The 27,735-nt window shown below is 51.1% G+C and overlaps 2 protein-coding genes across 10 annotated transcripts in view; one reads left to right on the top strand and one right to left on the bottom strand.

Moving 5' to 3' along the window:
• Positions 1–307: 307 nt before the first annotated feature.
• Positions 308–5,243, top strand: SCO2 (synthesis of cytochrome C oxidase 2). 5 transcript variants are annotated; one of them, XM_081210455.1, is made up of 2 exons: positions 308–376; positions 4,101–5,243. In XM_081210455.1, the coding sequence occupies exon 2, from the start codon at positions 4,127–4,129 to the stop codon at positions 5,096–5,098; it is 972 nt and encodes a 323-aa protein (XP_081066581.1). In that variant the 5' UTR covers positions 308–376; positions 4,101–4,126; the 3' UTR covers positions 5,099–5,243. The 5 variants fall into 5 exon arrangements, with proteins under 5 accessions (XP_081066581.1, XP_081066578.1, XP_081066580.1 ...); XM_081210452.1 differs by having other exon boundaries at positions 311–376; positions 4,116–5,243; XM_081210454.1 differs by lacking the exon at positions 308–376 and adding an exon at positions 537–670 and having other exon boundaries at positions 4,116–5,243.
• Positions 5,244–7,393: 2,150 nt separating this feature from the next.
• NCAPH2 (non-SMC condensin II complex subunit H2) overlaps positions 7,394–27,735 on the bottom strand; it is a 35,530-nt gene continuing 15,188 nt past the window's right edge. For 4 of the 5 annotated variants that reach the window (XM_081210092.1, XM_081210093.1, XM_081210094.1 and 1 more), the window contains exons 10-21: positions 26,037–26,161; positions 25,882–25,947; positions 24,622–24,688; positions 22,594–22,701; positions 20,269–20,322; positions 18,760–18,833; positions 17,064–17,169; positions 16,701–16,769; positions 14,373–14,428; positions 11,684–11,785; positions 10,528–10,677; positions 7,394–7,673 (exon numbers count right to left, since the gene is read on the bottom strand). In XM_081210092.1, the coding sequence (XP_081066218.1) occupies positions 7,533–7,673; positions 10,528–10,677; positions 11,684–11,785; positions 14,373–14,428; positions 16,701–16,769; positions 17,064–17,169; positions 18,760–18,833; positions 20,269–20,322; positions 22,594–22,701; positions 24,622–24,688; positions 25,882–25,947; positions 26,037–26,161 (1,118 nt within the window). In that variant the 3' untranslated portion in view covers positions 7,394–7,532. The remainder of the gene's footprint in view (positions 7,674–10,527; positions 10,678–11,683; positions 11,786–14,372; positions 14,429–16,700; positions 16,770–17,063; positions 17,170–18,759; positions 18,834–20,268; positions 20,323–22,593; positions 22,702–24,621; positions 24,689–25,881; positions 25,948–26,036; positions 26,162–27,735) is intronic. The other variant, XM_081210096.1, reaches the window with a different exon arrangement.

Genomic DNA, 27,735 nt, shown 5'->3' with positions numbered 1-27,735 from the left:
ACAGTATTATTTACTTATTGCATTTGCACCTCCCAGCCTTTTCTCTCTCAAGGTGAAATTATGCAAGGAAGGGGGAGAAACGGTGCAAATGCAATAAGTAAATAATACTATGGAAGCGTGCAACAACTCCTTAACAACAGCCAATCTGCAATAATAATAAAAAAAACTAATTCTGGAGGGAGGGAAAGAAAACGTCAGCCCATTCCCCCCCCCCCTCGCGTGGCGCTGGAGCTCCCTCCGCTGGCCGCTTCAGGGAACAAGGCAAGGCAGGGAGAAGGGGAGGGCCGAGGAGGTGGAGCCGGCGGGACACCCAAGCACGCATGCGCAGAATCGGCGAGGTCGAGCCCAAGGTGTCCGCCGGCAGGAGAACCCGGAAGTAAGGAGGGAAGCACGTGGCTGGAGGGAGCAGATGCGGGGGAGGGGAGGGGGTGCATTGGGGGAGGGGAGAGGTGCATTGGGGGAGGGGAGGGCTGTAATTGGGAGAGGGGAGGGGGTGCATTGGGGAGGGGGATGTATTGCGTGGGGGGGAATTGGGAGCCTGCAGGGGGTCCGAGCCCTGCTTGGTTCAGGGGGGGGGGGAGGAGATCAGAGGGGAACCCCCCCTCCAGGTTTGAGTTGGGAAAAGGAGGGAGTGGATCAGAGGAAAAGGAGAGCAGGGTTCTGGTTACAGGTAGGTAGCCCTGTTGGTCTGCCGTAATAGAAACAAAATAAAATAAATTAAGAAATAAAATAAATCCCTTCCAGTCGTACCCATCTGCATGCACACAGAAGCTCATACCAGTTTCTAACTTAGTTGGTCTCTAAGTTACTACTGGACAGGTGGAGGGGGGGGTGGAACTGGGCTAAATTTTACTTTCCCTGGTGCAGAAATGACTTCAAAGCAATCCATGGCGAGGGTCAAATGGAAGCAAACTTTCCAACACCAGCAATGGAGGCAAATCCTCCCCACCTGCTGAATTTCTGCCTGCCAGAAGGTTGACAGGTGGAGAAACCCAGCCGAAAAGAGAAAGGTGGTGAAAGAGATCAACAACTTCCGCTTCTCTTCCTCGCAGACCTTTGCCTGCCAACATCCTCACAGGGTTCGCATGAGCTTTGCCTCTTTCTCCTCAAAGCGTCCCAGGGAAGGGGTTAAATTGGGGGGGGGGAGGATTTTCACATTGCACCCCGTTCCTTCCTCCAGCAGGATCTGCTCCCCCTCCCAGTTCCCGAAAGACCTTTGAGGCTTCCCAGGGTTTTTTGAGTTAGGACCCTGTTTGAAGAGGGGGAGGGTCGCCCCAGAAGGAAGCGAGGAGGGGGCCTTAGGAAAGAACAATTATACAAATTTAAATCCTCCTTCTCACTGGATCAGGCTAATGGCCCACCTGGTCCAGTAGGATCTGAACACGAGCGATTCTCTCCTCCTGCAGTTTCCAGCAACAGGAATCCAGCAGCCCTGCTGCCTCCAACTGCAGTGGGGAAAGAATGGCCTCTGTGGAAAGGAAAGGGTGGGTTTGGGGACTGTGCCTTGGTGGCTCTTGAAGCCCCCCGGAGTGACTGCCCTGAGCTGCAAAAGTGGAGATATGAGACCAAGAAATTGGGCTTTCTGAATCCACAGCAGGGGATGGACTTGAACTCGCCACCCCCAGGCCGGCTTCAACTGCTGTGCTATCTTTGAGCTATTTAACAATCTTTCTCTCCTGCCCCCTTCCCCACCCATAGTCCTTTGGGAGAAGAGCGCTAGTGTGCTCCTTCTCAGTGGTTTCACATTCCATATTCCCAGATGAATGGTAATATAATAGAAATAATTTATTATTTATACCCCAGCCACTCTGGCCAGCTTTCAACAAAATATTAAAATACAGTAATGCATCAAACATTAAAAGCTTCCCTAAGCAAGGCTGCCTTCAGATGTCTTCTAAATGTCATATAGTTGTTTATTTCCTTGACACCTGGTGGGAGGGCATTCCACAGGGCAGGTGCCACCACTGAGAAGACCCTCTGCCTGGTTCCTGGTAGCTTTGCTTCTCGCAGGGAGGGAACCGCCAGAAGGCCCTCGGCGCTGGACCTGAGTGTCTGGGCTGAATGATGGAGGTGGAGACGCTCCTTCAGGTATCCTGGGCCGAGGCCGTTTAGGGCTTTCAAGGTCAGCACCAACACTTTGAATTGTGCCCGGAAACGTACTGGGAGCCAATGGTAGGATCCTTGTACCCCTATTTCCCTTAACAGAAGGCTTCTTGTTAATTATTGCTATTAATTGTATTTGTGGCCCACCTTTTTCCCCCAGGGAGCTCAACCTGGCATGCAATTCTTTCCCCCATTTTTATCTTCACAACAATCTTGGGAGGAAGTAGGTTGGCTGAGAGGCAGCGGCTCCCCCAGGGAGCTTCCCGGCTAAGGGGGGGATTTCATAAAAGCTCCTGTTAGCATTTCCAGTCTAACATCGCTCCACTGCTCAGACGCTCTCCTATTCTTCCTTGCCTTTTTTGGAACTACCTAGCTTGAGGAAGAACCTGGTGTTTCACGAAAGCTTGCACACTGCGCCGGTGTGAGCTCCTGGGGGTTTGCTGGGGGACCGGGGACCAGTTGCTGTGGCTCTGTCCAACCTGAAACATAGGCTGGTTGAGGAGAAAACGTGGGCAGGGGGAAACCTCTGTGTGCCACACAGATAAAGGTAAAGGTACCCCTGCCCGTACGGGCCAGTCGTGTCCGACTCTAGGGTTGCGCGCCCATCTCACTCTAGAGGCCGGGGGCCAGCGCTGTACGCAGACACTTCCGGGTCACATGGCCAGCGTGACAAGCTGCATCTGGCGAGCCAGTGCAGCACACGGAAACGCCGTTTACCTTTCCGCTAGTAAGCGGTCCCTATTTATCTACTTGCACCCAGGGGTGCTTTCGAACTGCTAGGATAGCAGGCGCTGGGACCGAGCAACGGGAGCGCACCCCGCCGCAGGGATTCGAACCGCCGACCTGACGATCGGCAAGTCCTAGGCGCTGAGGTTTTACCCACAGCGCCACCCGCGTCCCTGTGTGCCACACAGATGCAAGGGCATAAATTGAAGTGGATCAAGGCGGGTTGGGACTGCTGATTCTCTTAGATTTGTCAGTAGCCTTTGACATGGTCGATCATGATCTTTTGGACCACCGCCTCGCCAACGTTGGGATACAGGGCATAGCCCCTAATTCGCTGTGCTCTTTTATCTCTGGTCGGGGACAGAGGGTGGCCCTAGGGAGGGAGATATCGTCGCACCACTCCTTGGTGTGTGGAGTGCCGCAGGGCGCAATCTTCTCCCCGATGCTTTTTAATATCTTTGTGTGCCCCCTTGCCCAGATTATCCGGAGCTTTGGGCTGGCTTGTCACCAATATGCTGATGACACTCAGCTCTATCTACTAATGGATGGCCATCCCGCCCTGATCTGGCCACAGTGATCCATGCGACAGTCACCTCCAGGCTTGATTATTGTAACTCGCTCTACGCAGGGCTGCCCTTGAAGCTGTCCCAGAAACTCCAGAGGATGCAGAATGCTGCAGCGAGGCTCCTCACGGGGTCTTTGCCATGGGAGCATATTCACCCAGTGCTTTTCAAGCTGCACTGGCTCCCGGTGGAGTACAGGGTCAGATTTAAGGTCCTGCTTTTGACCTTTCAAGCCCTTCATGGCCTAGGACCCTCGTACCTACGGGACCGCCTCTCCCGGTATGCCCCACGGAGAGCCTCAAGGTCCATAAATAGCAACACCCTAGAAGTCCCGGGCCCTAAGGAAGTTAGATTAGCCTCAACCAGAGCCAGGGCCTTTTCAACACTGGCTCCGACCTGGTGGAACGATCTGTCTCTTGAGACCAGGGCCCTGCGGGATCTGATTTCTTTCCGCAGGGCCTGTAAGACAGAGTTGTTCCGCCTGGCCTTTGGCTTGGAATCAGTTTGATTCCCTCCCCCTCTTTCTTTTTCCTTTCTCCTCCTATGAAGAGATTGCACCCTAATGTTTTAATGTTGTATCTTAATCTTTTAAATTGTATTTTAATCAACTTTTTTATTATTAGATTTTAGCCGCCCTGAGCCCGGTCTTGGCTGGGGAGGGCAGGGTATAAATAAAAAAATATTATTATTATTAATTAAGCACATAAGGTTTTCTCCTTCCAGATTTGTCCGGGATGCTTCGGTCCTTTGTCAGCCCGAGCCTCTGGCATGTGGTGCCAGGCCAGGCCCCCCGCCTTTGGGGGAGAAGAAGATGCCCGCTTCTCTGCAAACAAGTCAGGTGCCGCTTCCAGGCAGCCTGGCACAGCCGGCTTGCATCTTTGGTTGGTGGCACAGGTTGCCAGGCATCTCTGCTGAATTCCTTGGAAAAGGGCACTTCGGACTCCGCAGCCCAGGGCGCCTATCTGGGAGCGAGAGGGGCTTCGCACCCCAGCAGGACACAGCAGCACGCAGCCAGCTGGAGGTCTTTCTCCCAGGGGACCCCACAGAGCCCCTCGTCCGGCCCCCGCCTCCTGTTCAAGACTCGACTGCTCATCACCGTCCTCTTTGGCGGCGGCATCCTGGCCGGCTGGCTGTACCTGCGGAAAGAGAAGCTCCGGCAGGAGAAACTGAGGCGCATTGAGGAGTTGCGGAAGCTGGCCCTCGGGCAGGGGGATTTCCGGCTGCTGGACCACACGGGGCGGCCCCGCTCCAAGGCCGACCTGCGGGGCAGCTGGGTCCTGCTCTACTTTGGCTTCACCCACTGCCCGGACATCTGCCCCGAGGAGCTGGAGAAAATGAGTCGTGTGGTGGAACTGCTGGACAGCGAATCTCACCTGCCGAGAGTCCAGCCCGTCTTCATCACGGTCGACCCCGAGAGGGACGACGTGCCTGCGCTGGCCAAGTACGTCCGGGATTTCCACCCGCGGCTCCTGGGGTTGACGGGCACCCCAGAGCAGGTGCGGGAAGTGGGCCGGGCCTTCCGGGTCTACGCCAGCGCCGGCCCCAGAGACGAGGATGGCGACTACATTGTGGACCACACCGTGATCATCTACCTGCTCAGCCCAGACGGGCTCTTCCTGGACTATTACAACCGGAACAAGACGGAGGCGCAGATTGCCAAGAGTGTGCAGGGACACATGGACACCTACGAGAGCCTCTTTGGCTGAGAGGGAGGCCTGGCAGGTGGCTCTCTCAACGCTGCTCTTTTTTTGGGGGGGGGGTGCTGTTTCAACTTACAAGCTTCTGTCTTGGCACCTTGTGGTGGTGAGTTCCGGAGGCTATGTCAAGGGAGAAATTACATTGCTACTCACTGATATTGCGTGTGTTCATTTACTGGGTTACCTGGGGGAGAAGAGAGGTTTGCTTTGCTTCCTACAAAATATTTTGGGGTGCTTTTTAACAAACGCAAACATACTTCTTTGTCTGTCCGCTGTGGTTTCCAAGAGCTGCAGCAAAGGCTTTCAAGATTGCTTTCCAAAGAGCTACTGTTTGTGGATGGTTACCCCTGCTGCTCCGATTCTTTCCCTCTGAAGCACAAAGCCCCCAGGTTAAGCGCAGGTGCCCCCCACTATAAAATGGGCGTCTCTGCTTGCAGCAGTTTGGTTAATCTGGGGTACATTCGAGGGGCAAGGACCTGCTGTCGGCCGCGACTGGACCTAATGGTCAGGGGTCCCTTTACCTGCCACTTGCGGCCAAGTTTAGATGCCCGGGCACCAGGATGCCAGCTGATGTCTTGACAACCTGGAGATGTAGATCTGGGGATCTTGGCTGTTTTCGCACCCTAGCAACGTATTCTGCAGAATTCTATTGGTTATATATGTTACCTCCACAAATTCAGAATGAATTTCAGGAACCAAAATGTTGTTTTTCAAGCCACCTGGCCCCCAAATGGCAATGAGGCAGTCTGTTTTGGCAATGGTAAAAAGGTAAAGGGACCCCTGACCATTAGGTCCAGTCGTGGCTGACTCTGGGGTTGCAGTGCTCATCTCACTTTATTGGCCGAGGGAGCCAGAGTGCAGCTGACTAAGCCGCTTCTGGCGAACCAGAGCAGCGCACGGAAACATCGTTTACCTTCCCGCCAGAGTGGTACCTATTTCTCTACTTGCACTTTGATGTGCTTTCGAACTGCTAGGTTGGCAGGAACAGGGACCGAGCAACGGGAGCTCACCCCGTCGCGGGGATTCGAACCGCCGACCTTCTGATCAGCAAGTCCAAGGCTCTGTGGTTTAACCCACCGCGCCACCCACGTCCTGGGTTAAGGAGCCATTTGGCACCTAGCTGATATACCCGAGTTGCTGTCCAGCCACGGCCAGAATGTCACAGAGAGCCCACCTACTCTCTGGGCATTATTTTGACTGCCTTCTTCTCTGGTGCCACGCATTGTGGAAGCCTCTCCACAGAGGTTTGCTGGGTACATGCAGACATCCTTTTATTTGTATGCCAGCTTTCCACAGCTCAATCCACGCTCAAGGCGGCTTACAACATGGAACCCCCCCCCCCCATAACTACAACAAGAGTAGTCAAACAGTAAGCAAAACATACAGTAATACCTCGGGTTACAGACGCTTCAGGTGGCGTTTTTTTGGCTTCCCTGCCAGTACAGTCATACCTCGAGATAAATACGCTTCAGGATAAGTATTTTCAGGTTGCGCTCTGCGGCGACCCAGAAGTAACGGAGCGTGTTACTTCCGGGTTTCGCCGCTCGTGCATGCACAGACGCTCAAAATGATGGCATGCGTGGAAGTGGTGAAACGCGACCCACACACACGTGTCTTACGTTCTGTTCAGGATGCGAACGGGGCTCTGGAACAGATCCCGTTCGCATCCCAAGGTACCACTGTATAACAATAGATTCCCGGTACACCTGGTGTCTTGCGGGATGCATGTGTAATTCTGTAGCCTCGAGTTTACGGCTGAAATGGTTGTAACTCTGGGAGTGTTGCCCGCTCTTTGCATTTCCAAGAGCAGCACTTATGTGTCTGGCTGGTTGTGGCTTCTGGGAATGCAGAGGCAATCCTGGAGCATGAACCCTCTAAGGGCGGTAGCTTTCCTAGTGACCAAATGCTGCTGCTGCTTCCGTGGCCAGAAGAGAGATACTATACAGCAGACAACCTCCTGTAACACTTCGGCTGCACAGAAGCCTTTAATCTCATGTGCAGTAAAGCTTAACCACTGCAGAGCTGTGCTTCCTCAAACTGCGCTGCAGGGAACAAAACCAGCGTCACACAAACTCAATGAGTGCAGCTCTTGTTCCAGCCGGCCTCCAGGTTCCAAACAGCCTCTTTGCCGCCAGCAGAGGAAGGTTAGGCCTAAGGGCCGCAGGGACCAGACAGAGCAGGACCCCTCGGCTTGCGCATCTTGAACCCCCCGTCCGCCCCATGCTCCCAACGGAAACAAAATCCCAGAAGGGAACAGATCCCGAGTTTTGTCAGTGCCCGGCGCTCAGAAAGGAAACCCAGGAATGACTCCAGCGCACGAGTTTATTGTGGCAAAGAGAAGAGGGTCGAAGCGGAGTGGGGAAAGGAGGGTGCAGAAGCTGTACAGAGATATATACACATATATACACACAAACACACATGCATGTGCGCAGGAGGAGAGGCGTCAGTGCTGGCCGAGCGAGGGAGCCGTGTAGGTGCGGAAACGGTCGTGTGCCTTGTCCTGGGTCAGCAGGCGAAGAGCCATGGTGTCCATGCCCTCCTCCAGGCCAGGCTTCTGGGAGATTTCCACTGTGTAGTCGTTGGCCTAGAGGAAGAATCAGAGACTTGTAGAGCGGGAAGGGAGCCCCGAAGGTCCCAGGACGTTTCTGAGCACAATTCAAAAGTGTTGGTGCTGACCTTGAAAGGCCTAAACGGCCTCGGCCCTGTAGACCTGAAGGAGCATCTCCACCCCCGTCATTCTGCCTGGACACCGAGGTCCGAGGGCCTTCTGGTGGTTCCCTCCCTGCGAGAAGTGAGGTTACAGGGAACCAGGCAGAGGGCCTTCTCGGTGGTGGCGCCCGCCCTGTGGAACAGCCTCCCATCAGATGTCAAGGAAATAAACCACTACAGTGGTACCTCGGGTTACATACGCTTTAGGTTACAGACTCAGCTAACCCAGAAATAGTGCTTCAGGTTAAGAACTTTGCTTCAGGATGAGAACAGAAATTGCACAGCGGCAGGAGGAGGCCCCATTAGCTAAAGTGGTGCTTCAGGTTAAGAACAGTTCCAGGTTAAGAACGGACCTCCAGAATGAATTAAGTACTTAACCCGAGGTACCACTGTATCTGACTTTTAGAAGACATCTGAAGGCAGCCCTGTTTGGGCAAGTTTTTAATGACTGATGTTTTCATGTATTTTTAACCTCCTGTTGGAAGCCGCCCAGTGTGGCTGTGGAAACCCAACCAGATAGGCAGGGTATAAATTATTATTATTATTATTATTATTATTATTATTATTATTATTATTATTCCCAAGGCAGTTAACAATAAAAAAGTAAGAACCTGTTCACCTTTTCCTATATCCCTACATCACTACAGAGATGATCCACAATTCCTGTGGAATGCCCTCCCATCAGATGTCAAGGAAATACAGTGGTGCCTCGCAAGACGAAAAGAATCCGTTCTGTGATTTTCTTCGTCGATTTCTTCGTCTTGCAAAGCAAGCCCATTGACGGATTAGCGGATTAGCGCTATTAGCGGCTTATCAGTTTATCAGCTTATCGGATCAGCTGATAAGCGGCTTAGCAGCTTAGAAAAAGGGGGGAAAGGAAAAAAACCCCGCAGGAACTCGCAAGACATTTTCGTCTTGCGAAGCAAGCCCATAGGAGATTCGTTTTGCGAAGCACCTCCAAAACGGAAAACTCTTTCGTCTAGCGAGTTTTCCGTCTTGCGAGGCATTCGTCTTGCGGGGCACCACTGTAAACAACTATCTGACTTTTTGAAGACATCTGAAAGCAGTTCTGCTTAGGGAAGTTTTTAATGCTTGAAGTTTTATTCTAATGTTCTGTTGGGAGCCGCCCAGAGTGGCTGGGGAGACCTGGCCAGATGGGTGGGAGATAAGTAATAAATAAATCACCATCATCACCCAGTCCAATCCCCTGCAATGCGGGAATTCATTTGCCCAACGTGGGGCTCAAACCCACGACGCTGAGATTCAAGAGTCCCGTGCTCTACCAGCTGAGCTAACCCACAGGCTACAATGTGGAACCAGGGAAGCTGCCTTACACCATGTGAGTCCCTGGGGTCTGCCTAGCTCAGTATTGGCCACAAGGGCTGGCAGCAACACTCTCGGGGATCCGAGACATATCTCTCTCTGCCCTACCTGGAGATGTCACTGGGGAATGAATCACAGAATCTTAAGAGTTGAAAGGGGGCCCTAAGGGTCATCCAGCCCAACCCCCGGCATTGCAGGAATCCCAGCGAAGGTATCCCTGACAGGTGGCCATCCAACCTCTGCTTAAAGCCCTTTGTGGCTTAGGGCCCTCCTATTTACAGGACCGCCTCTCCTGGTCTGCCCCGAGAGGACCTTAAGGTCCATGAACAACCATAGTTCAGAGGTCCCTAAGGAAGTCAGACTATCCTCCACCAGGGCCAGGGCCTTCTCAGTGATGGCTCCGACCTGGTGGAATGCTCTGTCCCAGGAGACCAGGGCCCTACAGGTTTTAACCTTCTTCTGCAGGACCTGTAAGACAGAGCTATTCCGCCTGGCTTTCAGTTTGAACTTAGCCTGATCTTTTATTCCCCTTCCTTCCCTCCCCCTCCCCTTTTTATGAAGATTACCCGCTCTGGGATCCCACAGCTAATTCTCTCCTGGTCTCCTCGCTGGCCCAAAGAGGACTAATTTAGCCAGCTAGCCCTGGTGATCATCTAATGTTTATTGGATGGATTTCCCCCCAAATTGATTTTTGAATTCTGAATTTATTGTTATTCAAGTTTTAGACCATATTTTTGCTGTTTTTTGTTGTATCACAATTAAGTGTTTTAAATTTGTTGTTGGCTGCCCTGAGCCCGGTTTTCTGAACCGGAAAGGTTAAGGTAAAGGGACCCCTGAACATTAGGTCCAGTCGTGGCCGACTCTGGGGTTGCGGCGCTCATCTCGCTTTACTGGCCGAGGGAGCCAGCGTACAGCTTCCAGGTCATGTGGCCAGCATTGACTAAACCACTTCTGGCGAACCAGAGCAGCGCATGGAAATGCCGTTTACCTTCCCACTGGAGCAGTACCTACTGTATTGATCTACTTGCACTTTGACGTGCTTTCGAACTGCTAGGTTGGCAGGAGCAGGGACTGAGCAATGGGAGCTCACCCCGTCGCAGGGATTCAAACCGCCGACCTTCTGATCGGCAAGTCTTAGGCTCTGTGGTTTAACCCACAGCGCCACCTGCGTCCCAAACCGGGAAGGGTGGGGTATAAATAAAAAATTATTATTATTACTAAATACCTCCAATGGGCCTGGGACCTTTGACCTCTACCCACCGAGCTGCACCCCTTCCCCCCAAGGCTGGAAGGCAACCTGGCTACGATAGAAGGGGAAAGGGGTGGGGTGGCACACCCAGATGGACCCCGTAACCCCCAACCACAAAAGGGCCCCCACCCTCCGGCCTTTGGAACGCCGTACTCACCAGCTGAAGGGAGGCCAACAAGCAGCGGCAGACTTCGAAAGGCGGCTGCCCCGCCACCAGGCTGGCGAAGGAGTGCCACTCGCCCACGGTGCCCAGTTTGGACACCAGCATGTCCCCATAGCTGTGGATGTCCAAGGCTTCGTGTGATTCCTAGGTGGAGAGGGGGAAGCAGGTTAGGGAAGCAGGATAGTGCCCACCCCGGAAATGATCTCTTTCAGCTTCTGCCTTCTGGAAGAGGGTACAGGGTCATAAAGACTAGGACTAGCCGCCTGAGAAACAGTTTCCATCCAAATGCGATTTTGGTTTTAAACGCACTGTAAGGTAGTCTTTATGTGAGTGCTGTAGATTCTGGCGTTTTAGGCGACTGGGCGTATTAGATGACCCCCAACTTTTCCTGTTAAAATATAGAGTTTGGGATATACTCGTATAAGACTACCCCCACCTGCAGCCAACTAGCAGTGCTTACCGGCTGGTAGTTCTGGCAGTTGCGGGGATGCCCCGCTCCTTGGAGCCCTGGCCGAAGCCGCGCACCACCTCGCCGTGGGAAGGGGAGGCTGCCGCGGTTGCTGCTGCTTCGGGATAGCTGCCTGCTATCCGGCGGATCTTTTTCAAAATATAGTCCGGCCCCCCACAAGGTCTGAGGGACAGTGGACCGGCCCCTGGCTGAAAAAGGTTGCTGACCCCTGCCTTAAAAGGTAAAGGGACCCCTGACCATTAGGTCCAGTCGTGGCCGACTCTGCAGCGCTCATCTCGCTTTATTGGCCGAGGGAGCTGGCATACAGCTTCCGGGTCATGTGGCCAGCAGGACTAAGCCACTTCTGGTGAACCAGAGCAGCGCACGGAAACACCGTTCACCTTCCCGCCGTAGTGGTGCCTATTTATCTACTTGCACTTTGACGTGCTTTCGAACTAGGTTGGCAGGAGCAGGGACTGAGCAACGGGAGCTCACCCCGTCGCGGGGATTTGAACCGCTGACCTTCTGATTGGCAAATCCTAGGCTCTGTGGTTTAACCCACAGTGCCACTCGCGTCCCGACCCCTGCCTTACAGCTACACAAAAGCACTTGAGGGTGTTGTTGGCGGGAGATGGCAAGAGGTGTGGGACCTGGGAAATAGGGGGAGTCAGGCAGGCCTGGCCCCCCCAAACTGAGTCTCACCTGCTCCTCCAGCTTCGGGACCACCATCTCTTCCCAGTCCCGAACGTGCCGGGACAGAACGGTCTCTCGGGCGTATTTCTGGGAGTGCGAGATGAACACTTCCTGGGGAGAGAAAAAATAAAATAATAAAAACTTTTATTTATACCCCGCCCTCCCCAGCCAAGACCGGGCTCAGGGTGGCTAACACCAGGTATAAAAACAATGGATTAAAATACAACTTAAAAACAAGATTAAAATGCAGCCTCATTTCAGTAGAAACTCACATCAAAAAAATTTTGGGGATGAAAACATCAAATCAAACTTTTTGGGGATGAAAACATCAAATCAAACCAAGGGCCTTGCGCTCAAGATCCGCAGAAGGTGGGGTTCTGATCCTGCTCTGAAGGAGCGCTCTGGTCGCAAAGGCCAACTACTGCTCAGAGCTGGGAGGCTAGCGCAAGGCAGCTGTTTTTTATCCAACCGCTCTGATTTTTTTTTAATCCCAAACTGCTACTGCATAATAAGCCAGCAGAACACAACCTGCTTAGTCCTGTCCTGTCCTCAGGGTAGACTGTATCTGAACATGGAGGGCTCATTAAACTAAGGTTAGCAGATTTTTTTCAATGAATCCGGGGACACTTCAAATAAATAAATACTACACATTCAGGACGTTGATGCTGCAGCCATGGCGGTGGCAGAGGGGTGGCTGCCGCCTTGACCTCAACCGCCACGCTTCCCCTTCCTCCAAGGCTTCTATCTCCTTTCTCCCTGAGCCTGGGCAGCCCCTGAGTTGTTGGTTCTTCGGTGGTGGTGGAGAAGCGGTGCGCAGTGGGTCAGGCATGGAAGGCGGAGAAGGAGGGCCGAGAGCGGCGGCGGCAATGAGGCCCGGGCAGCGCGATGCCTCCCTTCCCATCGGAGCAAACCCAATCCCTTTCCTACTTTCGTGCAAGCAGCAGGGAGCAGGGATCTCTCAGGCAGCGCAATGCCTCCCTTCCCATTGGAGCAGCCCCAATCCCATTCCTACTTTTGTGCAAGCAGCAGGGGCTGGGATTCCTCAGCTGGGAAGGGAGACTTCCCGTTGCCTAACTGAGAGGTTCCTGCCCCCTCCTGCTTGCACACAAGCTCTGATAAGCAGCGTGAAGCCTCCCCTTCACAGCTGAGAGATCCCTGCCCCCTCTTGCTTGCACGCAAGTAGGAGTTGGGAGGCTGCTCCGATGGGCAGCATGAAGCCTCCCTTCACAGCTTAGTTGCTGGGGTGAGGGAAGGTGGAGGCAGCCCGGAAGCTGCATCTTTGAGCCCCTGCACCACCATCACATGGGGACTTCTGAGCAGCTCCTGAAGCCAGCCAGAGCCAACTGCTCCGGGCTGCTGAGACTGCCACTGCTGCGTTTCCCGGGGACATTAGATGAAATCCGGGGACGGAATTTGTCCGCAGACTTACTCGCAAATCCGGGGACTGTCCCCGGGAAACAGGGACACCTGGTAACCCTACATTAAACTATCGTGGCCAATTGCCACTGCTAGGCCCTCTCATCCAATATTACCTTGGGCAATAGCTGCCCCCTGGATGGCTGGGGCTCTGGCTGCCTGTCTCAAGGGGTCCCCAGTATGAGAGGCAGAAATATGGCTTCCTGCAACACCAGCAGCTAGGATTTTACTAGCCCAGAAATGGAAAGATGAGAAGACACCGGCCAAAGAAGAATGGCAAGAAAAACTGATGGAATATGCTGAACTGGCAAAGCTAACAGGGAAACTCAGAGAGACACGGACAACAGAGACTTCAAAAAAGACTGGGAAGCTGCTTAGCTATTATAATAGCTAAAAGTGTGTGTTGGGGGGGGGGGGAGAAGAACATATATCCTACTATTTCTAAATGAACTGAGAAAATTGGGTCCGTAGTAACCATGATTAAGCTAACTTATTACAAACGAATACATATAAACCAGCCTAAAATATTTATGGAAAAACAGGCTTTTTTGTAATGTTTCGGAACAGTACATTTAATTATATTGTTCAACCTTATGCTGCTTTCAACCTGCTGTAACGTTCCGAGTATTTATTCAAATTCTTTATCTTTGCTTTACAGTGGTACCTCAGGTTACAGACTCCGCTAACCCAGAAATAGTGCTTCAGGTTAAGAACTTTGCTTCAGGATGAGAACAGAAATCGTGCTCTGGCGGCACGGCGGCAGCAGGAGGCCCCATTAGCTAAAGTGGTGCTTCAGGTTAAGAACAGTTTCAGGTTAAGTACGGTCCTCCGGAACGAATTAAGTACTTAATCCGAGGTACCACTGTATTTTATTAAGAAGTAAAATTTGAATTTAAAAAAGGGGAAGAAATAAGACGCGCTAGTGCCTAGAGTCTAGGACTAGGGCCTGACACCGTGGCTCAAATCTCAAGTCAGCTATGAACTTCACTGGTTGACTTGGGCCAGCCATAATCTCTCACGGCCTGGCCTACCTACAGGATTGTTGTACAGTTAAAATGGAGAAAGGGAGAACCAGGAACAGGAAAAGGCGGGATATAAGTTCAGTAACAAGTGGTGGGAGACACAGTGAGGCCGAGCGTCCCCAGGGCATGGCTCTGAAAGCAGGCAAGACCATCACCTCACTAAGTAAGATAATCAGGTGTGAGTCTGGCCAGTGTTTTGATGGGTGGCTGCCTGGGACACACCTAAATGCCACGTGACCCAACACACACACGATACGCACCACATTTCTTTGCACGTATTCCTCGTAGTTGATGGCAGGGGTGATGTCACCAAGATCTGTAAGCAAATGCAGAAATTAAGAGGTTCTCCTAAACGTCTCAGATTAGCTGTGGGCAACTGCCCTGCTTACATCCCACAACATCAAAAGCACCCTAGAAACAGCTGCAGGGGCCAGAGGCTGGAATCCCTGGCAGACGACCACAGTGCCTGGAGACAGGCATAATAATAATAATAATAATAATAATAATAATAATAATAATAATAATACAGTGGTGCCTCGCAAGACGAAAATAATTCGTTCCGCAAGTCTTTTCGTCTTGCGAAGCACGGTCCGTCGCAACTGCGCCTCTTCAAGCGGCTTTAAGAAAAAAGCGCAAGACGTTTTCGTCTTGCGAAGCAAGCCCATAGGGAAATTCGTCTAGCGAAGCAACGCAAAACCGAAAAACCCTTTCGTCTAGCAAGTTTTTCATCTTGCGAGGCATTCGTCTAGCGGGGCACCACTGTAATTTATACCCCACCCATCTGGCTGGGTTTCCCCAGCTACTCTGGGCACTGACTAGCAGCTGCTCCCCAGGTAGGGAGTCTCCCACTTGGAGATTAAATCTGGGGCCTTTGGGGTTCAAAATAGGTGCTCTGGATCATCATCATCATCATCATTTATTATCTATACCCAAGCCCATCTGGCTGGGTTTCCCCAGCCACTCTGGGCAGCTTCCAACAAAATATTAAAAACACAATAAAATGTCAGACACCAAAAACGTCCCTAAACAGGGCTGCCTTCAGATGTCTTCTAAAACTCATAGTTGTTTATCTCCTTGACATCTGACGGGAGGGCGTTCCACAGGGCGAGCGCCACCACCGAGAAGGCCCTCTGCCTGGTTCCCTGCAACTTCGCTTCTCACAGTGAGGGAACCGCCAGAAGACCCTCGGCGCTGGATCTCAGTGTCTGGGCTGAACAATGGGGGTGGAGATGCTCCTTCACGTATGCTGAAGGTGGACAAGTTGTGCGTTCATAGCAGTGAAGTGACCAGAGGAGGAATGACGGCTGGGAGGAGCTCAGAGAGAAGAAACAGCATGGGGCATCAGCAGCAGCACAACTGGACGCCTTCACCTGCCTCAGCTGCAACAAAACATGTCTCTCCTGGATCCCCAAGGTGCATTCCTCCATTGTCTCCAGACAACCACAGGTCAGAGCCTTCTCTTGATGGGGCCACTCACTCACTGTACCCCCAACACACTTCGAAGCCTAGGCTTCCCTGGTCACCAGTTGGTGCAGGATAAATATTCATTAGGTATCTTTCTCAACCCGCAGCTGTGAGTTGTGAAAAGCAGCCAAATTATTCGGCTATGCCCCACAGGGCTCTTTGGCACAAATAACAGAAATAAATAACTCCCCTGCGTGAGTGCCTAAGGGCCCTGTTCCTGCCACTCACCACCTGGCCCAGGACAGGGCCTGACAGGCCTCATAAGGATGGTTGCCATTGCTGCTGTTGCTGCCCAGGAGGACTCGGAGCGGCGCAGAGTTCTTTTTAAAATGCTCTTTTTTCCCCTTTTGATTTTTTTTTGTGTGGGGGTGGAATGGATATTTGGTTGGGTTCGGGGATTTGTTTGATTTTGATGTGTTTGTAATTTTTATAGTTTTTTCTTTATAGAAAAATAACTACAGTGGCGCCCCGCAAGACGAATGCCTCGCAAGACGGAAAACTTGCTAGACGAAAGAGTTTTCCGTTTTGGAGGTGCTTCGCAAAACGAATTTCCTATGGGCTTGCTTCGCAAGACGACAATGTCTTGCGAGTTCCTGCTGGTTTTTTCCCCTCCCCCCTTTTTTCTAAGCCGCTTATCAGCTGATCCGATCAGCAGATAAGCCGCTAATAGCGCTAATCCGTCAATGGGCTTGCTTCGCAAGACGAAAAAACCGCTAGACGAAGAGAATCACAGAACGGATTCTTTTCGTCTTGCGAGGCACCACTGTACCAAACTTTTAGAAGACATCTGAAGGCAGCCCTGTTTAGGGAAGCTTTTCATGTTTAATAGGTTATTGTATTTTAGTGTTCTGTTGGAGACCGCCCAGAGTGGCTGGGGAAACCCAGCCAGATGGACGGGGTATGTATAAATAAACAAATATAAATTAATAACAATAATAATAATAATAATAATAATAATAATAATAATAATAATAATAATAATAATCAGCTGCTCAGTGCTGAACCCAAGATTTGCCCCCCCCCAATTGCTCCCCATTGGGCTGTGGGTTAACTGACCAGCTTCCAGCTATTCTTACAGGCCCCAGCCCCCAGCCCAGCTAACAACGCCACCTGACAATTGTTACCTATCAGGCCAACTGGTGCCTCCTCTGCAGCTTCCACCTGGGGGGCGCCTTCGGGCTCCAGAAAGTCATCTGTGGACAGAGAAAGGTGGCGGTCGAGGCAAGTGCGACGGGGGGAGCGTTTGGGGAAAGGCTTGAGCACAACGGCTGTGGGCAAATGGGCACCGAGATTTGGGTGAATTGGCGTCCAGAAATGTGGTTCCTTCGCCCCACCGGTTGCTTTAAACCAGGGGTGGGGGACCTGTGTGGAAGGAGCATCGTGTGGCCCCCCATTGCAACGGCCAATTCTGGGCTGAAAATGGAGGCCCTGGTTTTGGGGGAGAGGCCCGAGATTCCCAGCGCTCAGCCCAGAAACTGTGGACAGACCTGCCCCTCCGACATCCATATCGCCCATGGCGTCATCGTCGTCTTGCTCCTCTTCCTCCTCCAGGGCTTCGGGCTCCTCTAACCGATTGGCCAGCTGCGCATCTTGCTTCAGGGGGAAAGATAAAAACAAAAACCAGGCCTGTTTTTGCCACCCTGTTCTCGCTTAGGGTCAGTCACTTTTCATGAGGTTTTGAGCAAAGCTTGCCTTCCCAAGCAGCCTTATTCTAGTCATTCATTTGTGGCGGTTATATCTGAATTTTTTCCTTCAAGGTGGCACACCCAGTTATCTCCCCCCCCCCATTTAATCCCCAACAACAACCCTGTGAGTTAAGTTAGGCTGATAGAGGCAGTGATTGGTCCAAAATCACCCAGTGGGTTTCATGGCTGAGTTGAGGATTTGAACCCAGGGGTCCTGAGGGACGTGGGTAGCGCTGTGGGTTAAACCACATAGCATAGGACTTGCTGATCAGAAGGTTGGCAGTTCGAATCCCCGCGACGGGGTGAGCTCCCGCTGCTTGGTCCCTGCTCCTGCCAACCTAGCAGTTCGAAAGCACGTCAAAGCGCAAGTAGATAAATAGGTACCGCTCTGGCGGGAAGATAAATGGCATTTCCGTGCGCTGCTCTGGTTTGCCAGAAGCGGCTTAGTCCTGCTGGCCACATGACCCGGAAGCTGTACGCTGGCTCCCTCGACCAGTAAAGCGAGATGAGCGCCACAACCCCAGAGTCGGCCACAACTGGACCTAATGGTCAGGGGTCCCTTTACCTTACTCCTGGGTCCTAGCCCGACACACTAGCCATTCCACCAGCACTGGAAATGAACTTTTTGCTCCCAAATATTTGACAAGGGACAGTAGCTCCTCTTCTCAGCCTGGGCCTTAGAGGGCTCTAGCGAGCCTCACAAGCGTCTCCAAAACCCGGGATAAGGGGCAGGAGGGCATTGGGCAGATATTCCTCTTGCCAGAGCACCAGGACTCTTCTTGCAAGGAGAGCACCAATTTTCTTGCATCAGATTTATGCATTACAGCAGCAGTGTTGTAGTGGTTAGTATCAGGCTGGGACCTGGGTTCAAATCCCTCTCACTCAGCCGTGAAGCTCACTGTGTGACCCCGGGGGCCTGTCACTGCCTTCTCTCAGCCTAACCTACCGTATTTTTCGCTCTATAACACACACCCGACCATAACACGCAAATAGTTTTTAGAGGAGGAAAATCCATAGGCATGCCACCCGTAGGCATTCCCTCCATAACACGCACAGACATTCCCCCTTACTTTTTAGGAGGAAAAAAGTGAGTGTTATGGTGCAAAAAATACGGTACCTCACAGGGTTGTTGAAGGGATCGAATACTGTATTATTTATATAATGTTAGCTGCTCTGAGCCCTGCTCTGGCCGGGGTACAAATAATAATTTCTTATTATTAAATGAGGAGGGCAAGAACAATGTGTGTCCCACCTTGAGGAAAAATGCACTAGATAAACTTGATCATGCAGAGATGCTAGCAAACTGGACCACTTCTACGGGGATCAGAGGGGGCTCCCAACACAGACAACGCTCCCAGCTGCCACCCTTTTCTCCTTGCAAGTCGTGTGCCTATTAGATTGTGTTTCATCAGATTGCAAACTGCCTTGTCTGCACTGGCAGGAAATCAGGGGCAGCGAAGTTAAGCAAAACGAATGAATGAAAGGTCTCTCTCCTCACCATCCTCATCCTCTGCAGCTTCTTCTGGGCAGCCAAGCGCTCCTTCGCATGATTCAAGTAGAGGACTTCGAGATCTGTCCAGAAATGACAGGATCAGGAACAGGGTCTTCGACAAAGCCCAGCTACAGCTTCTCTCCCCCTCCCCAAATCCCCTTATCCTGCTCCCAGGCTCTGGGAAGCAGCTTTGCAAGGAGCAGCGAAAAGCCACTCTCCATCCAGCTCTTCTTCTGCAGAACTTGCTTTGCTGCTCCCCAGCTCCCTGCCCCGGATTCTTACGTGGCTGACTCCAAAATCCCTTCTGAAATCCTCCCCAACCCAGCTTGGCTTCAGCTTAGCTCTCTTTTCAACTGTCTATACCAGGGGTCAGCAACCTTTTTCAGCCGTGGGCCGGTGCACTGTCCCTCAGACCTTGTGGGGGGGCCCGAACTATATTTTAGGGGGGAAAAGAACAAATTCCTATGCCCCACAAATAACCCAGAGATGCATTTGAAATAAAAGCATTCTACTCATGTAAAAACACACTGATTCCCAGACTGTCCACGGGCCGGATTTAGAAGGCAATTGGGCCGGATCCGGCCCCCGGGCCTTAGGGTTGGCGACCCCTGGTCTATACCCCCAACACCCATCTTCCACTGCCCTCGACAGAGAAAAGGTGATTCTTGCCCCAGATGCTGTGGGATTCCAACTCCCAGCAGGCTGTATGGCCAAGGGTCAAGGATGATGAAATCTGTAGTCACATCTATTTTCAAGCTCTCTGGAGAGGGGCTCCATTGCAGCTTCTACATTTTGTGCACATTTTGGTGCCGAAAAGATGCTCAGTGGCTGTGGCAGGGTCCCGAGACACCTGCCCGCCCATGTGGGAACATGTGCAGGTTTTATTAGTATGAATGGGCAGTTGGTGTCCCTCAGGCTGCAAGGCAACACCTGGGATCCGACTAACCCTCAGCTACCGTGTGTGTGTGTGTGTGTGTGTGTGTGTGTGTAGAAGGAAATGCCGCACCCACCCCAAGGAGAGGTCACATGAGAGCTACAGAGGGGAGCACCCAATGGAGTCACATGACAAACTTCAGGAAGAATCTTCTGACGGTGAGAGCCATTTGACAGAGAAATGGAAAACCTCTGACGGTGGTGGACTCTCCTTTGTGGGAGGTTTTTAAGCAGAGGTCGGGTGGCCACCTGTCAGGGATCCTTTAGCTGAGATTCCTGCGTTGCAGGGGGTTGGACTAGATGACCCCTGTGGGTCCCTTCCAACCCTAGGATTGTATGAGAGCAACGCCCAAAGGCTGTAAATTGGACTGCCTGAAGGAGAGGCGTCTGGAAGATGCCCAGAGTGGGGCCCAAAGAAATGCAGAGAATGCTTTGGTATTTCTAACTTGCTCCCTGCAGCTTTGCTTGTTTCGTATTAAACGCAAAGTCAAGCATAAGCAAACTAATGAAGAGGGGAAGGCAAACCGACAAAGGACCCAGGACAGTGACCTTCCCACCCACCCACGAGTTGCACCCACTCACCAGGGAACACTGGACCTTTCTTCCTGCTTCTCTGGTTACCAGCTCTGTGGTGCTCTGGGGAGAGAAGAAGCACATGCTCAGAGGGAGACGGCAGAGGTTCTCTGGCTCAGCGGCCCTCCCTGCTCCCTCCCCTCCTCAAGGTGGCACAGAGGCACTTCCAAGGCCAGGCAACGCGTCAGGTCAAAGGGAAAGACGATGCTGTGCAAGAACCTGGCATTTTTCCACCTTCGCCATGCTAAGCAGCTGGTCCCTTGCCTTTCCCGCCCCGACCTGGCCACAGTGATCCATGCAACGGTCACCTCCAGGCTTGATTATTGTAACTCGCTCTATGCGGGGCTGCCCTTGAAGCTGACCCAGAAACTCCAGCGGGTGCAGAATGCCGCAGTGAGACTCCTTACGAGGTCTTCGCTGCGAGATCACATTCATCCAGTGCTTTACCAACTGCACTGGCTCCCGGTGGAGTACAGGGTCAGGTTTAAGGTGCTGGTTTTGACCTTTAAAGCCCTAGGCGGCCTAGGACCCACGTACCTAAGGGACTGCCTCTCCTGGTATGCCCTGCGGAGGACCTTAAGGTCCACAAATGACAACACTTTGGAGGTCCCAAGTCGCAAGGTGGTTAGATTGGTCTCAGCTAGGACCAGGGCCTTTTCAGTACTGGCCCCGACTTGGTGGAACGCTCTGTCCCAAGAGACCAGGGCCCTGAGGGACTTGACATCTTTCCGCAGGGCCTGCAAGACGGAGCTGTTCTGCCTGGCCTTTGGTTTGGACTCAGTCTGACCCTTATGTTTCCCTCCCTTTCTGGTTTTGATCTATGGGCTACTGTTAAAATGAGGTTGCATTTTAAATTGTATTTTAACCCGTATTTTAAATTGGTTTCTGGGCCCCCCCCATTATGTTTTTATTGTGATTTTACTGATGTTAGCCGCCCTGACCCCGGCTCTGGCTGGGGAGGGCAGGGTATAAATAAAATTTTGTTAATATTATTATTTAATAGAATCTGTATGTTGCTCAGTTGTGATGAAACTTCCAAGTATTTACACCAAGTCCAACCCTTGGTCCACCTCTCTTGGTGTTGTTGACACTGGCAGTGGCTCTTTAGGGCTTCAGGAAAGGAGTTCCTCCTATTCCTACCTGGGAATTGAACCCGAGATGCTGTGCTTGCAAAGCGACGGCCCTTTCCCTATGAGCTGCAAGAGTGAATACTAAGACAGGCGAACTAACACCAGTGTAGTGGAAGAAGCAAAGATCACCCGTGTTTAACAATGATTCTTCAACATCAACCTCGTTGGACTGGTCATGTTGTGTGGATGCCTGATGATTGTCTGCCGAAGCAACTACTCTATTCCGAACTTAAAAATGGAAAGCGTAATGCTGGTGGTCAACAAAAGAGGTTTAAAGACTCTCTCAAGGCAAATCTAAAAAAAGGTAGTATAAGTACTAATAACTGGGAAACACTGGCCTGCGAGTGCTCCAGTTGCAGAACAGCCTTTACCAAAGGTGTCATGGGCTTTGAAGACACTCGAACTCAGGACGCAAGGGAGAAAGGTGCTAAGAGGAAGGCACGCTTGGCAAATCCACACCGGGATCAACTCCCACCTGAAAACCAATGTCCCCACTTTGGAAGGACGTTTGGATCCGGAATTGGCCTCCACAGTCACTTGCGGACTCACTGTTAAAACCGTGTTTGTGGAAGACAATCTTACTTGGCTGCGAGGGATGGCCAAAGAAGACGACTTAGAAGAGCTGGAACAGGATGTGACTAAATACCCGTTGCTGGAAGCCACGCCAGAGAGCGCTTGTGTTTGCAGATTTCCCCCAGGTGCCTGGTTGGCGACTGTGAGAACAGGAAGCTGGGCTGATCTAGCAAGCTCCTCTTCGGTTCTTAGGCCTTACCAAAAGCAGCACCCTCTGACCTACCATATTTTTTGCTCTATAAGACTCACTTTTCCCCTCCTAAAAAGTAAGGGGAAATGTGCGTTCATCTTATGGAGCAAATGCAGGTTGCACAGCTATCCCCGAAGACAGAACAGCAAGAGGGATCCTTGCTTTCACTGCGCAGCGATCCCTCTTGCTGTTCTGGCTTCTGAGATTCAGAATCTTTTTTTTCTTAGTTTCCTCCTCCAAAAACTAGGTGCATCTTATGGTCCAATGTGTCTTATTGAGCGAAAAATACGGTACGTGGTGGGGGGCACAGGGGCAGAACAAGCACATCCACAACAGAGGACAAGCTGCGTTCATGAAACAGAGACTTCTTGGATACAGCAAGCCTGAGGTGGCAAGGTCAAGTCCCACAGCAGCCCCACACTCGTGCCCCATTGTAGTCACCTGTGGCTGAAAACCAGGCCGTGAATTCCTGCAGCTTGCTGGGCAGCCTCCTCTTCCGCTTGGTGCCCGGCAGGTTCTCCAGGGCATGTGGCACCGTGAACGGCTTGCCTAAAGAGAGAGAAGCGGAAGGAGCTGCCCTCCTACATCGGGTCACGGGGGCAGAAACAGAGGCCCTCCCAGTCCCACCAAAAACCCCCAGCAGTCAACAGCCAAGACTCTTACTGTTACGTTTCACACTTTATAAGCTTCTAACACAGGCTTCCTCAACCTAGGCCCTCCAGGTGTTTTTGGACTACAACTCCCATGATCCCTAGCTAGCAGGACCAGTGGTCAGGGACGATGGGAATGGTAGTCTCAAAACATCTGGAGGACTGAGGTTGAGGAAGCCTGGTCTAACACTTTCCCGGTTTTCCATCCCTTTCCAGTATTTGTTGCGTCCCACAAAGGGACCAAGATAACGGCCAAAGGCTGTCACGTGCCACCAGCGTTCAAAATTTGCCAGGCACATTTTGCCCCCAGCTGTTGGCCTTTGGGACCAAGTGAAGATGCCCGGGGGCCAGGACGGTGCCTGACGTCTCCACCATCTGGAGGTGTGTGCCTGGGGATCCTTGGATCTGGACCTTTTCACAGAGTAATACCACATCCTCTCAAATGCTATCCGTTATATTTTATCTGCACAATCAGCACGAATTTCAGGAACCAAAAAGTCATGTTGGAAAATGGACTTTCGAGCTGTCTGACCCCCAAATGGCAACGAGGCATTCAGTTTTGGCGGCGGTAACCCTGGTTTAAGGAGCCATTTGGAGCATACAGTGGTACCTTGGTTTGCAAACGCCTTGGGAGTCGAATGTTTTGGCTCCTGAACGATCAAAAACCGGAAGTGATTGTTCTGGTTTTCAAACATTCTTTGGCACCCAAACATCCGATGCAACTTCTGCAGCTTCTGATTGGCTGCAGGAGCTTCCTGCAGCCAATCGGAAGCCATGCCTTGGTTCCCGAACGTTTTGGAAGTCGAACAGACTTCCGGAACGGATTCCGTTCGACTTCCAAGGTGCCACTGTATATCTGAGTTTCTAACACTTCCTGCCACAAACGGTGGACTCTACTTCATTGAAGGCTTTTAAGCAGCAGTTAGATGGCCCTCTGTCAGGGATTCTTGAGTTGCAACTCCTGCACTGCAGGAGGTCAGACTAGAAGACCCCTGGGGTTCCTCCCAACTCGATGATTCTATGGAGTAAGTTTTCTTAAGGAAACCTCAGGGGGCAAATCTCTCCTCACAGCCCATACAGGGTCTAACTGATGGTTTTTCAGGAGGTGGGTTACTGGGGGGGGGGGGGTTCTGCAGCAGCCAGCCAGGCAGGGTGGATAAAAATCAACTATTTTAAAATAAAAAAATAATTAAAATTGTAATTTTTTATTTAACTTGGATTTTTAAAATAAAATGCTTTTGGAGGAAAAATCTTTTAAACAGAAAACTATTTTTAGAGTTACATTAGAGTCCAAAGGCTATAATCAGGAAATAATAATTTCTTTTAAGTTTTTCATGTGTGCTAAATAAAGTTTTATTTAAAAAATTGTTTCACCACGTCAGCTAACAAACATGAATGCATATGCTACAATGTTACTGTTTTAGTTAAATAAATTGTTTTAATTGTTATTAAGGGAATGATTATTTTTCTCCTTCTAATAAACTGCAGCAGAAAAGTTGTCCAAATATAAACAATAATTTCATAATTATCTGTCCATGTGTTTCTAATAGTATAACCAAATCAGTAATTTTTGATATAACTGTAAAAACTACTCTGAAAATTTATTATTCCAAAAACGAAACCTTCATCTGGTTGTCAATATTAAGATGATACCACCAAGAATGAGACTTTCTGTAAAAGAAATGATTCAAATCAAGTCTTACTGACTAGTGGTTTAAATCAAGTCTTACTGACTAGTGATTTAAAGCGTGATTTAAATCAAATCCACCCTGCAGCCAGCCAGCCAACCCACCCAGCCTCCCTCTCCCTCTCCAGATACCTTTCCTCAGGGGTTTATCATCGGAGGAGCTGAAGGGGTCCAGGCTGCGCCAGGGGTCCAGCATCTCCTGGAAGAGAAACAGAGGCACAGAAACTCCAGCGGGTGCAGAATGCCACTGCAAGGCTCCTTACGGGATCCTTGCCGCAGGATCACATTCATCCAGTGCTTTACCAACTGCACTGGCTCCCAGTGGAGTACAGGGTCAGGTTTAAGGTGCTGGTTTTGACCTTTAAAGCCCTAGGCAGCCTAGGACCCTCGTACCTACGGGACCGCCTCTCCTGGTATGCCCCATGGAGGACCTTAAGGTCTACAAATAACATTTTGGAGGTCCCAAGTCGCAAGGTGGTTAGACTGGTCTCAACTAGGGCCAGGGCCTTTTCAGTACTGGCCCTGACGTGGTGGAACGCTCTGTCCCAAGAGACCAGGGCCCTCTGGGACTTGACATCTTTCCGCAGGGCCTACAAGACAGAGCTGTTCCGCCTGGCCTTTGGGTTTGGACTCGGTCTGACCCTTATGTTGCCCTCCCCTTATGGTCTTGATTTATCGGCTACTTTAAAATGAGGCTGCATTTTAAATTGCATTTTAACCTGTATTTAAAATTGGTTCCCCCCCCCTTCTCTTTCTCCCCTATTATGTTTTTGCTGTGATTTTTATTGGTGTTAGCCATCCTGAGCCTGGCTCTGGCCAAAGTGGCGTCAAAAGTGGCGTCAAAGCCCTCGTAATGTTTGTGCAATGCTGGCAAGCACAAAACAATTGTGGCTCCGATTTCCTCTGGCACATGCAAGACATTGGACAAATTTTCAACGTACGAGAGAACCCAGCTAAAAAGACATCTGAAGGCAGCCCTCTTTAGGGAAGCTCTTAATGTTTGATCCATTACTGTATTTTAATATTTTGTTGGAAGCTGCCCAGAGTGGCTGGGGATGCCCAGCCAGATGGTCGCTGTATAAATAATAAATTTATTATTATTATTACTGAGGGGTTTGCGCAAAGACAACCCTCTGCCCAAGTTTGTTTGCTTATATTATTGCATTTCCATCCCCACCGTGTCTCCAAGGAGCTCTAGGCAGCGCACAGGGTTCTCCCCATTTTATCCTCACAACAGCCCTGTGAGGGAGGCTGGCCTGAGAGTCAGCGACTGGCCCAAGGTCACCCACACGGGGACTAGAACTCTGGTCTCCCAGGCCGTAGGCGAACGCTGTAGCCACAACCCCACAGTGGCTCTCACGACGTGAGGCTGGGGCATTTCGTTCCCCTGACCTTGACGCAGGCACCCGGGGCAGGGCTTCTCTCTCGCAGCATGTAGCCTTTCCTCTGAGGGATGCTCTAGAAGGCAAAGGGAAAAGATTGTTAAGGGTTTGTCACTACGCCTAGGCAGCCTCCTGCTCTCCTCCTCCCCTCGTCCTGCCAAATACCATCTGATGCTCAACATGGAGCTCCTCCTCCCCAGCTGGCGAGCCATCCAGGACGTCTTCGGGAAGCGCTGGCAGGAAGTTGTCGCAGTCTTCGTTATCGTCACACATGGGCGCTGCTGCACCTGCTTCAGGGAGAAAGGAAGAGGAGGGAGGTGATCTTCCGGCCCGGCAAAACAGCAGCAGCCGTGGAATGGGCTGCGCTCTCGCCGCGAAGCTCCCTGCTTTCCTTGGGAAAGGAAGTTAAACGGTGGAACTCCCTCCCCCATGAAGGCCAACAACCTGGAGGGCTTCAAAAATGGATTGGAGAAATTCATGGAGGGGGAGAGGGCTATGGGTGGCTTAGGACCCTCGTACCTACGGGCCTGCCTCTCCTGGTCTGCCCCGCAGAGGACCTTAAGGTCCATGGATAATCATAGGTTAGAGGTCCCGGGCCCTAAGGAAGTCATACTATCCTCCGCCAGGGCCTTCTCAGTAGTGGCTCCAACCTGGTGGAATGCTCTGTCCCATGAGACCAGGGCCCTGCAGGATTTCACTTCCTTCTGCAGGGCCTGTAAGACAGAGCTACTCTGTCTGGCTTTCAATTTGAACTTCGCCTGATATTTTATTCCCCTTCCTTCCCTTCCCTCCCCCTCCCCTTTTTATGAAGATTACCTGCTCTGGGATGCTACAGCTAATTCTCCCCTGGTCTCCTCGCTGGCCCAAGCAGGACTAATTTAGCCAGCTAGCCCTGGTGATCACCCAATGTTTGCTGGATGGATTTCCCCCCTAAATTGATTTTTTATTTTATTGTTATTCACATTTTATACTCTATTTTATGCTGTTTTTTGTTGCATCAATTAAGTGTTTTAAATTTGTTGTTAGCCGCCTTGAGCCCGGCTTTTTGAACCGGGAAGGGCGGGGTATAAATAAAATTTCATTATTTTTATTATTAGCCATTTATGGCTCTGCTCTGCCCTCACAACCAGAGGCAGCGATGCTTCTGAATTCCAGTTGGTGGAAGGCACAGGAGGGGTTGGGTTCTGCGTTCAGGTTTCCCTTGGGCGCACCCGGTTTGCCACTGTGAGAACAGAATGCTGAACAAGGTCATTGGGCTGACCAGCAGGTGCTGGAGAAAATAATAATTTCATAAAACTGCATTTTGATTGTTCCGTTTTGAGTCTATGGCCTAGCTAAACTGAAAAGGCCTGTAGCTGCTTTTAGGCACCTATGAAAGAGTAAACTGTTCGAATCCATCGTGGCCATTGTAGATGCATGAAAAGAGAATCAGCTAGGCATGGCAATTGCAATCAATCTTCAATTGTTTTGTAGACAGATGAAAGGGGACATTGGAAGACTTAATGAACAGGAAAATCAGTCAAAGTCTTAATAAGGAAAGACAGCAGAAAATGGTTATACGTAATCACATGATATTATGATGAGGGCTGATCTGAAAAGCCAAACGGTTTAGATCGGTTCAGGATGATGACTTTGGGTTGCAACTAATAAGATTGCTGTGATTCTTTGATTGGGGAAAGGAAATGGCGTCTGTAATCTGGAAGTGTACAAAAAACATGGCTTTGGATGCGGAACTCTGCAGCCTCCTCCTTATTTCTGAGGCTGTCCCTTTGAGAATTTGTGTTTCAATGAAGGACTCTCGCTTGGAGCATGCGCCCTTTTCTTTTGGGTTTCTGGGAGGAATAGTTCCAGTCTAGGAACCTCT

This window comes from Podarcis bocagei (assembly GCF_964188305.1).
Source record: "Podarcis bocagei genome assembly, chromosome: 10".
NCBI classification, from domain to species: domain Eukaryota; kingdom Metazoa; phylum Chordata; class Lepidosauria; order Squamata; family Lacertidae; genus Podarcis; species Podarcis bocagei.
The sequence above is the reverse complement of the archived record's forward strand: the minus strand, read 5'-3'. Positions and strand labels throughout refer to the sequence as shown.